Source organism: Populus nigra, chromosome 2 (genome assembly GCF_951802175.1).
Source record: "Populus nigra chromosome 2, ddPopNigr1.1, whole genome shotgun sequence".
Taxonomy (NCBI): domain Eukaryota; kingdom Viridiplantae; phylum Streptophyta; class Magnoliopsida; order Malpighiales; family Salicaceae; genus Populus; species Populus nigra.
The window spans coordinates 27855647-27867075 of record NC_084853.1 but is presented as its reverse complement, the minus strand read 5'-3'; the positions used below and the strand labels follow the sequence as shown (position 1 = coordinate 27867075).

Sequence of the window (11429 nt, the reverse complement as noted above, 5' to 3'; positions counted from 1 at the left end):
AGTGTCGTGTATAGGAAGAACTTCAAGCTAAATCCTAGGTACTATGGCCCTTATCAAGTGATGGAACAAATTGGAGTTGTAGCTTATAAGCTCAAGCTACCAAAGGGTGGTGCAATGCATCCTGTGTTCCGCATTGTTTTTCTAGTTTTGGTATGATAGGTTACGATTAGGCTTCTAATTTGTCTAAAATTACAGCTTAATTTTATGCATATCTGAAATCCTTCCACAACCAGCCTTTTCCTCGTCGTTGGTCTCCTTGGTATTACAATTTATTTTTTATTTAAAAAGAAACCTAGATAAATTTAAGGAAATAATCTAGAAATGGGTCATGACACCTCCAATTATATATATAAAATTTGTTGACGTGTCCAGTTAGAAGTTATTATTAGCTATATGGTTTTATTATTATTATTATTATAGATTTTAAAAAACTTTGCTAAATGAAAATGATGAATCAGACAACAATGCATCCGTGCGATGTTAATCCCTCCAAATTCTTGTTATGTGGTGATTTAATTGTTGCTTAGAGGTAGATTCAGTTTGATATTTAGGCGTTGGGCTGCGAACAAAACAGCCCGATAAATAGTAAGTTAGTTAGTGCATGCTTGACGCAAAATACATGTATTTTTTATAAAAGTGTATTTGTGCTTGAAAAGTAATAAATAAATTCAACTTTAATATATTTTTTTAAGTGGAAAAACCTGATAACATTGAAAAGAAACCTCATCTTTTACATCTCTGTATTCCATACTCAGGAACTACGAGAAATAATCAATTGCAGCTTGTGTCCGAAACTAACAAGCTTACAAAGCCTAAAGAATATTTCTGTAAAACAAGTCCTTCCACTCTCGTGTTGTCCACATTGCACGCACCCCATCAGATTAAAACCATCATTTAATTGCTTTGATTTTTCATGAAATGCCATCCAAGACGGATTCAAGGATGCTGTCGAGCACTCCAATGTGAAACCCACGCGATATATGAACATCTAATGCTCATCTAGCCTCTCCATATCTTGCATTCCAAGCAGCTCAGGGAAAATTTCGTTGGATAACCTTTTATTAGAAGATGAATGTTCAATCCGACCACTGCCTTGATATCCAACTCTCCCTGGCTGCTTTAAGCCACCGATCCCCTCTCGGTTAGCATGGCCTAGAACTGTGACATTTTCTGAGCTGTGTCTCCAACTACCAAAAAAAGCAGCACTCCAAGATCTCCTAGATGAAGTTGTTCTCAGCCTCTCTGAGCTATAACTGTCCTCTCTCACCACTTTCAGAGGGTTTTCCAACGCTTTGAGAACATATTTCATCGGAGGACGTTTAGAAGGTTTGGGGTTAAGGCATGACCTGGCCACGACGGTCATTGCCCATACCTCTTCCAATAAATCTTCATCTATGATCAGAGATGGGTCAACAATCTTTGCCACCAGTTCCTTGTCATATAAACTGATCTGCACCAGCGTCTGTTCTAACCATTCTTTTGTGGTAGCATCATCTGATTTGCTGATGCCAAGCTTGCCCGTAACGAGCTCAAGCAAGACCTTACCAAAACAGTACACATCATGCGCACAAGTAATCGGGGACGAGCCTGTCCATTATCAAAGACATATATCAGGATTTAATTAATTTTGCTTTCCAAACTCATTGAAAAGCTGAAGAACTGACACTTGTAGTAATACCCAAAATCATTGGAGAAAAAGAAAGCTGCAATTGGCTAAATACTAGCTATGCATGAATTCTTTGTAAAACATCAACTTCGAAGCTATATCATTTGTTAGGATACTAGTGCAATGTATGAATAAAGTGTCAACCACGATTATTCAATCAAGGATTAGAATATAAGAATGGATTCAACTTCACAGTCATCTCTACTTAAGAATGAGCAACTGGGTCCTTGGCAATGATTGACCTCAAAGCAATCTCATAATTATTCCTACTATGATGGAAAATTAACGTGCTACAAATTTTAAAAGATCGATAATTTAACTTGTGAGAGTTATTGTACGTACCAGAAGTTCCTGGATCAGAGACAGAGGATCTGCACATTAGCACGAGGAATTGTTATTACATCTTCCACAAAGCATAATAATAAACAAGAAAAAAGATGAGCATTAGTCATAGCATCAATGAAAGGAAAATAAATTAATCTTCTCTTATCTTACACATACAGCATTACTTGCAACTTGTTTTCGTGTAACCAAATGCTAAAAGAACCAAGTGCACTTATGGTAATCATTTATGCTCAAGGACACTGATGATGCCAAAGACAAAAGGGGGGGACCAAACTACCTTAGAAACAAAACTAATGAGCTTTCCAGGATATTACATCTGGTTAATTGAAGACCGAACCCATTTTTTCTGCTCATTATGATCACTTGTTTTATGTAACATGGCAAAGAACAACAAATCATGACATGTACAGAACACTGCCACAGTTCCTAGTTAATGCACTACTTCAAAATGCTCAAAGAAATTAATAGCTATAATACTTACTGGGACTTCCGCAAGAACCTTGTGAGAACACTTTGGTGTGAATCCCCTTCGTGGATATGAATCTCGCTCAAGCTTCCAAGTCGAACCTCAAACTTGTCATCAAGAAGGATACTGCTCGCTTGAACATCTCTTCAAACACCAAAAGCTAGTTGCATTTTAGAACTAAAAAAAAAATAGAAATTTTCCACCACAAAGATATAGAAATACCATGCAAGCTACATGACTCGTTCCTAGTTTAAACGAAGAAAATGATGTCTCAAGCATTTGAGAAGTGCTGCTATGATCTGCAGAAACATTATCCAAAGACAAATGCTCTCATCAATATTTGAATCTACATCCTCCGCTCTAGCCACACCCTATTCCTTTACTTGATGAGCTAGTATTCAAGGGCAAAGACAGTTTGTAATTCAGCTTACACTTGAACATTGCAACATTTATTCCAGTCTCATATAAATTTAAGCAGCAGAAACCACTATTCTAATTAGCAATAAATAGGTGATCGAGAATATCATCTAAGACAGACCTTGTATTGACAAGATTTCAAGCACAAAAGATTGCGTACTGAATTCTGAATGTGCAAGTTGTGAGGTTCTCTATTCACATGATGCATTATAATTCTGATTCAGATATAAATAAAGCAAAATAAGATCACCATAATCAGAAAGTACGAGTACCTATGAACAAGGGGAGGGTTACACTCGTGGTGTAGGTAAGAGAGGCCTTCAGCAGCTCCTATTGCAATTTTCAGTCTCGTGATCCAATCGAGGGACTGCAAACCATTGTCGTCAAAATTGTTAACCCTGAACAAAGATTCAGCTAAGTCTCCATTTGGCATATATTTGTACACCAAAAGCTTCTGATTTTCGTTTTCCAAACAATGTCCCAAAAGCGGGATCAAGCGTGCATGAGAATACTTGCTGAAAAACTCTAATTCATTCACGGAGGAATCCTTTTTCAAGCTATGCAAATTGATCCTTTTGACAACTATGGGAATTCCTCCTTCCAGAAAACCCTGGTAGAGATCTCCAGAGTGACCATGTCTAATGAGATTTCTTTCACTAAATTCACCAGTCAGACTGCGCAACTGTTCGTATGTAAATGACTCTCCCAGACTAGATACGCTAGTAGGATCCTTAGGAAGTGGTGGGCTATCTCCCTCTGGAACAGGCCCTACATCTGCGCTTCCTCTTTCATTTGAAATGGCATTATTACACTTCCTAAGGACCAATACTATCACCAGTATAAAAAACGCAAGGAAAGCAACTCCACCAAGCAATACCACCAAAATGTATATCCATTGTTTGCGTCTCCTTGGGGCAGGAGTTGGTAACAGTTGCTGTCTTGGTTCTGGATTTCCAAAATAATCAAAAGTTAAGCCTCTCCCAGCATAAAACAAACTACAATCCTCCAACCTTCTCTGATCAGGGACCGCCTGAAGGCAGTTCATGTCAAGGCTACCATTGCTTGGACTAATACGAGGAACCTTTCCTTGGAAATAATTACCAGACAAATCAATGGAAGTATAGTTACCAGATAAACAAGCCGTAGTTCCATATAACTGATTGTTCGAAAGATTAAACACAGCACCACTGGCATGACCCTTGAAACTAAAGTTTGACAAATCACCTGTAAAATTATTAGCAGAAACATCAAGAACCTGCAAATTCCGCAACGACCACAATGCACCGGGAAGAGCACCATCAAATTTATTCTCTCTCAACTCCAAAACTCTCAATTTACCAAGACTCGAAAACAAACCATCAGTCAATCTACCCTCCAATCTATTATGCCTCAACACCAACATTTCCAAATTCCTCAACCGCATAAACTCTACAGGCAACGACCCGGATAACACATTCATACCAAGATTAAGCTTAACCAAGTGAGAAAGATTGCCCAATTCAACAGGCACCGAACCCACAAGACTATTATCAGATACATTCAAGAATTGCAGCCCAGAAATACTACCAAAAGTAGATGGTATGGATCCAGAAAAGTGATTCGAAGAAAGGTCAAGGCATGATAGATTTCTAAGCAATCCAAAATTATTTGGAATTAGTCCAGTAAGTGAATTCCTTGAAAGATCAAGAACTAATAACTGCATTAACTGCCCCAATGCAGCAGGCATACTACCAGCAAGATCATTATTAGCTAGATATAAAGCATTGAGTCCAGTTAAATTACCAAGCGAAGCAGGAATCGGCCCGGTAACTGAACTAGACCGGAGATCCAAAACCTTCAAAGAACCAAGCCGGTAACCAAACCAATCCGGAATTGAACCAGGAAGTGAAAACCCTGAAACATTAAAAGACTCTAAGAAAGTCAAATTAGCCAAAGAACCAACACTGAAACTGGGGTTCAAACGCCCGGCCCGAGTCCGCTTAAACCCGGATATATTTATCCCAGTGACCCGCCCGTTTCTGCACTGGATTCCTGTCCATTTCTTGCAGGGGTTGGATTTTATCGGCCAGTCTGTGCTTCTTATCCCCAACGACGACCGGAGATCAAGCAATGCCGACCGTTCAATTCTTGACTTCAAGAAATCCTGCTGACCCAACGTGCACTGAAGCAACACCAAGATTGTAACTAAAAGAAATCCTTTCATGGCTCCTCCTCCTCCTCCTCCTTGTTATAATGTGGAGCTCGTATCTATTGTGGTCTATGGTGGCTCATCATCATCATCTTCTTCTTCTTCAAGAACTGGTGTTGGTGTTGACCTATTTCCTTCTTCTTTTCTGCTCCGTCTGCATTAACACGTACAACTTCTTTTCTTGAGTGAAATGAAAGAGAAACCAAAAGAAAAGGAAAGCAAACAGTTTTAAATGATTATTGTTCTGTGTAGTAATATTCCTTACCTCCAATCACGAGCTTTGATTCTGCTTTCGATGCAGCTGCTATTCTTCTGTGGAGTTTAGCCAGCCAGACTACTTTTTTTTTCCTTTAAATAATGATGATGGAACAATATAAGTAATAAAAGATGATCATGGATTTCTTTGCTACTAAATATTTCCTGTCTCTTTGCAATTAATAAAATCTTTTGTGATCCTAATCTTACAATACTATTTTCATCACAACGCCAAATATACACTTATTCATGATATCGGTGACGGATGTTGTTCAAATCAAAAAAAAAAACAAAACAAATTAAGCAGGATAATTTGACACGGGGTTTCAAGAGAGGAGAAGCAGACATTTATGACAAAAGTGATCTGCCCCAACCGTCGGGCTCTGTTTCTGCTTTCCATTGCCGTGTCTCTTTCACTGTCACTGGACAGCTTTAAATGAAACCTGCTGTTCTTAAATGTGGTTCATCATGCGCAAGAGTTTGGGTTCAACTCTGAAATTATTCTACTATTTAGATGATGTTTATTTACATGGTCTAATATGTGTTTGATTTGAAAAAACATTACAAAAAAAAAATTGTTCTTTCTAAGCTAAACACAGTTTAAAATGTTGCATTAACATGTAGATGGATAAGAAGATGTGAAAACTGAGATATGTTGGCTGGTTGGCCATTGGCTTTGGGTTCGTTGACTTCCGGGTTTCATGCAGGACAGCAGCGTTGACCAAAAACCTCTATATAGAAAGAGATGAAAAGTGTAGTATTATTTTTAGCTTTTATTAGATCGTGGAAGATTGTGGTGATTGAAATAATACGTGAAACTATAAATTTCCAAAATTATTTCCATTTATATTATCATTTTCCTAATTAGGACACCAAGAATACCATGCTTTCTAACTATTCTCATTCATTATAAGAGTTTGAGGAATTTGCTTAGTCAGAAGAAATTGAATATGGGATAGATAGAGATGTTGGGTAGAGTTAATTAAAGAATATGATGTTGTGGTAGATTACCATCCGGAGAGGGCTAATGTTGTTGTAGATGCCTTTTGTCGCAAAAATGAAGCAGTAATATTGAGTCCAGATGAGTGTGATAGTAAAGAGCTAATGAAATTGGGAAAGATAGACGCCAAGATAGAGGTTGGGCCAGGGAATTCATTGTTAGCTCAGTTAAAAGTCAGGTCAGTATTCCAAGATAGGGTATTGGAGGTATAAATGAGGGATGCTGATGCTAAAAAGAAAAGGGATAGAATGAAACCAGGAGTTGAGACTCCTTACCAGATACTGAATGATGGCATGGTAGTGATGGGAAGGCAGATGTCTTCCTGAGGATAAAATGTTGAAGGAAACCCATGAGTCTAGATCTACTGTACATCCGAGAAGTACCAAGATGTACAAAGAATTGAAGAAATTTTATAGGTAGCCAAAAAAGAAGAAAAAAACCAACCGAATATATGGCTAAATGTGGTGTATGTCAACAAGTAAAGGTAAATCATCAAAAATTGTGTAGGCCTTTACAATCCTTCTTGATACCGAGTGGAAATGGAAGGATATTACTATGGACTTTGTGTCAAGTCTAGCGAGGGGAAATAAGGGAAATGATGCAATATGGATTATAATAGATCGATTGACGAAGTCTGCTCTCTTTTTTTCCCATAAAAATGACCAATCTGGCTGATAAATTAGCGAGATTATATGTAATTGAAGTTGTAAGACTTCATGGGGTGTTAGTGTTGATAGTTTCAGACTAAGATCCTCAATTTACATCTCGGTTATGGCCATGTATTTAGAGTATCTTGGGAACAAGGTTGAATCTAAGTACTTCCTTCCATTAACAGACTAGTGCCTAATTTGAATAGACAATTTAGACCCTAGAGGACTTACTAAAGGCTTGTATACTAGATTTTGGAGGCAACTGGGAGGATCATTTGCCATTAGTAGAGTTTACATATAATAATTGTTATCAGGCCATTATAGAGATGACTTCCTATGAAGCATTGTAGGGTAGGAAATGTCGCACTCCATTATGTTGGGAGGGAGTTAGTGATTGAAGGATAATCAGTGCATAATTGATTAGAATCACCTCAAAAAAGGTGAAGGTGGTAAAATATAAAATGAAAGCAGCTTAAGATAGACATAAAAGTTATGCTAATAATTAGAGGAGACCACTTAAATTTAGGGCTGGAGATCAAATGTATCTGAAAGTTGCTCCTATAAACATATGTTGTGGTTCGACATGAAAGGTAAATTTACACCAAGATATAATGTGCCCTTTACAATGAGGAAAAGAATAGAGCTCGTGGCATACCGGTTGGCCCCACCTCTATATTTGGCCAAAATACATGATGTGTTTCATGTATCCATGCTATGTAAAGCAGAGATTGATCCATCTCGAGTGGTACCTTAGATTCCCGTAGAAATTGAAAAGGACCTGTCCATAAAAGTGAGGCACATCGAGATATTGAATTATCGTGAAAAGGGATTTTGGAATAGAAGAATTTCAATGGTGAAAATCTTATAGAGAAGCTCCCAAGTAGAAGAGGAGACATAAGAGAGGGAGGCTGAGATGAGAAGGAGATATCTTGAGTTATTTTAAGATTCAAGTAAGAATTTAAAATTTTAGGGATGAAATTTTTAAAGATAGGGAGAATGTAAACCTTGGTTTAAAATTTTTAGAATGATAAATTATTGAATTTAATTAATTAAATTAATTACGTGTGAAAAATATGATAGGCTAAATTTAAATTGAAGGGAATCCAATTTAATTAGAAAATAATAAATTTTAGAGGAAATTGAAATATTATGGGACCAAAATTAAAAGAAAGAAATGACGCTTTAGGACCACATAAACTAACATTGGAAAATGATGGAGTAAAGTGTAATTAATGGAAAATTTTGAAATTGAAACCCTCATTTTCTTGTTGTTGGCCAACAGGTAGAGGGAAGAAAAATGGGAAATTAGGGCTTAATTCTTCTCTTTACCTTATGTATGTGTTTTCTTGTCAAAATAAAATAAAATTAAATAAGTTTAAGAATGAGAGAATTGAGTTGGATCCAAAGTGAAGAGAAAGGTTGTTCTAAAAGAGTTTGATCTTTTATTCTTCATTAATTAATTCAGGGTAAGAAACCTAGTAGTAATAATTGATTTCATTGATTTAATGTTATGTTTTATTTGTGAGTAGTTAGTGTTAAATGGATTGTTGAGTTGATGATTGGGTGACTTTGAATCATGTTGTTTTGAAGTAATTGTGTTTATTGATTAGTTATAAATTAAAAGAATTAATGAAGGAAACCCACCTTTCCACTTAGATGAAAAAATTTGCAATTTTGAGAAAATTAGCTAAATAAAACTTGTTGAATAAATATTGATTTAATTATGTTTATTTGAGTTAGTTGAAGAATTGAATGCATGGTTGACAAGGAAATAAAGGAAGAATTCGAATATATATATATATATATATATATATATATATATATATATATATATATATATATATATATATATATATATTGGAAGAATTTGGCCAAGATAGAAAAATTAAAGGTTATATGTTGAATTGGTGAGATGAGAAAATTATTATGCTCGAATAAATGAAATAAACCTAGATAAAGACTTGAGAGTTGAAATTTATGAAGAATTACTCCTTTCCTTTTTTGGGTTGAAATTCGGCAATGCTTAGAAAAATATTAAGTTCAGTTGGGGCAAGTAAAAGGATATATTTGATTAAATTGAAACTTAACATGGAAGGAAATATATTTAATAGAGAAATATTAAGTGAAAAAGTAAGTGTTAGGAAATATTAATTGCAGTAGCATGTATACAAGTGTGATGAAAAAGAATAATCAAAAAAGAAATTTACTTTTTATTTAATTGGGAACTTTAGCCGAATGAATTAAGTAAGAGATGATGGTTTCAAATAGAAGAGAAAAACTTAGTAAAATTCGTTAAAGGTGTAATTAATAAAGGAATAAATAGATTTGGATGAGAAACCATTATTAAAAAGAAAAAAAAAGAAATTTGCTCATTTCTTTAAAAATGGTAGAGTGGACTAAATATGTTGGGATTTGATGCTAATTAAATAGATATGAAATTATTTACGGGATAAGGAAATAATTATGCGGTTATAATAAATGAAATGAAGAATAGTGTATGGAATATTATATGGATGTGTTAATGTACTTGAAAAGATATAGTGGTTTGATCAATGAAATTATAGATATAATTATTGTAACATTCCCAGTATCAAAACCAATGTATCAACTATATATATAAAAAAAGAAACAAAGAAACATGATAATTGTTTTTTTTACTTTATTTTTTTTTTGGTTGAACTCATATAAAGTTTATTGAAATTTCTACCAAAATTTCGGCAAAGTTTTCCCTACACCGGAAGGTTCCAAGTGAGTTTACAATTATTCTTGATTGAATGCGGATACTGGAAAATAATTCTTGGAATTTCATGTGTGGTCGATGGAAAAATTGAGCATGTTATGAAATTTTTAAGAAAAATAGTGACCTAATGTAGTATTGAACTTATGTTGGTTTTTATTGAAACAGGAGAGGCAGGAAGCTCCTAACAATAACAGAGAGTCGCTAGTTGTGCACACCCGACAGGTAGGTTCCTGAAACCTAGTCTCTTCTTATAACAAATTTATTTAAATTTTCTGCGTAATTAAAAATACCCTGCTAAAAAAATAATGCCCAATAAAAGGATGGTCGAACTAGTGTCCCCAATAAAGGACTAGTGTTCGGTAAAAAAGGTGGTTGGAATAGTGTCCCTAATGAGAGACTAGTGTCCGGTAAAAATGGGTGGTCGGACTAGTTTCTCTGGTAAGGGACTAGTGTTTGGTAAAAAAGGGTGGTCAAACTAGTGCCCGATAAAGGGTTGATTGGACTAGTGTCTATGGTAAGGGACTAGTGCCTAATAATGAGGCGGATATAAATATGTTTGAGTTATCATGAAAATATTTGGGAGATATATTTTTATGTGAATTGAATTGAATCAGTGCATTGCATGATATTATTTTGTTAAAATACTGATTTTTGTTTCAAAATCATCACAGTAGTAGTGTAGTTCTTATCTTTTTTAAAGGTACTTTTTGAATACTTATAGTATGATTTTTAAAAAAATATATATTTGGTAATAAATAATATGTAACACTTAAATGATGCTTATTTTGAGGATTGTAATATTCTACATGAATATGTAGAATATAACAATCCTGAACTTATTAACTTGTTTATTTGTTAGATGATTTATTGCAAATTATGAAAATCTTGTGTATGTGTTAAATAATGCTTATTGTTAATTATTTTTCTTTCATTAGAGAATCCTATTAATATGTTAAGCAAAAAAAAAAAAACTTACCCTAGATTTTCATGTTAAAAATGGGGATGTTACATGATAGATGAATTACATGGATCATGAATTTTCTTTTAAATTGATTTGAAAAGTGGATATCATTTTATTAGGATGAAAGAAAGTGATGAATGAAAATTTGCATTTAAAACTAAACATGATTTATAAGAATGGTTAGTCGTGTTGTAACACTCTCTATTTAATTTATGTCATATTTGTTGAAAAATCAGGTAATTATTTTTTATACATATATACATACATATAGATACATACATATATAAAGAAAAAAATCAATACGTGGCGTTGTTACATTTAAGAATAATCTAAAGATTTGGTCACAGGTTTCCAATCGATATACTGGATTTGAAAACAAAACAAGTTTTCTGATATGAATGAAAAGGCAAGTCAATGACAGAATCCTCTAACAAACATAAAACATACTTAATTTTACAGAAATATAAAATATATAGTAAGATAATGAGATCTTAAGTAAAGAATCTTACTGAAAAAGCTAGGTCGTTACACTTTATTACATTCCATGTTCATCATCTTTTATTCTTAACATGACCAGCTAATGTTGTCTCCATAAAACTTAAATTTTTATCTTCCATCTTTCATTATTTTGCATCATTTTCAACCTATCCTATCACAAATATATAAATTTCAACAATTTCATATTTTTTCCCTAAATTTTCTCCTAAGAACCCTAATTCAAAAATCTAAGAACAATGCATT

The 11429-nt window shown here is 34.4% G+C and overlaps 1 protein-coding gene across 1 annotated transcript; it reads right to left on the bottom strand.

The window, feature by feature from the left end:
• Positions 1 to 656: 656 nt before the first annotated feature.
• LOC133681953 (probable LRR receptor-like serine/threonine-protein kinase At2g16250) lies at positions 657 to 5953 on the bottom strand. Its single transcript, XM_062105165.1, has 5 exons — positions 5348 to 5953; positions 3167 to 5236; positions 2493 to 2621; positions 2009 to 2037; positions 657 to 1587 (listed from the first exon to the last, which is right to left on the bottom strand). Exons 2-5 carry the CDS (start codon positions 5095 to 5097, stop codon positions 989 to 991), a joined length of 2688 nt encoding a protein of 895 aa, XP_061961149.1. The 5' UTR covers positions 5098 to 5236; positions 5348 to 5953; the 3' UTR covers positions 657 to 988.
• Between the last annotated feature and the right edge of the window lie 5476 nt (positions 5954 to 11429).

Bases quoted from the DNA above. Each gene is read 5' to 3' on its own strand.
- LOC133681953 (XM_062105165.1), bottom strand. From the start codon at position 5,097: ATGAAAGGATTTCTTTTAGTTACAATCTTGGTGTTGCTTCAGTGCACG. The intron at 2,622-3,166 runs GTACTCGTACTT...TGGTGTTTGAAG, and splicing joins AACCCTCCCCTTGTTCATAG to AGATGTTCAAGCGAGCAGTA. The intron at 1,588-2,008 runs GTACGTACAATA...GATAATGGACAG, and splicing joins CTCTGATCCAGGAACTTCTG to GCTCGTCCCCGATTACTTGT.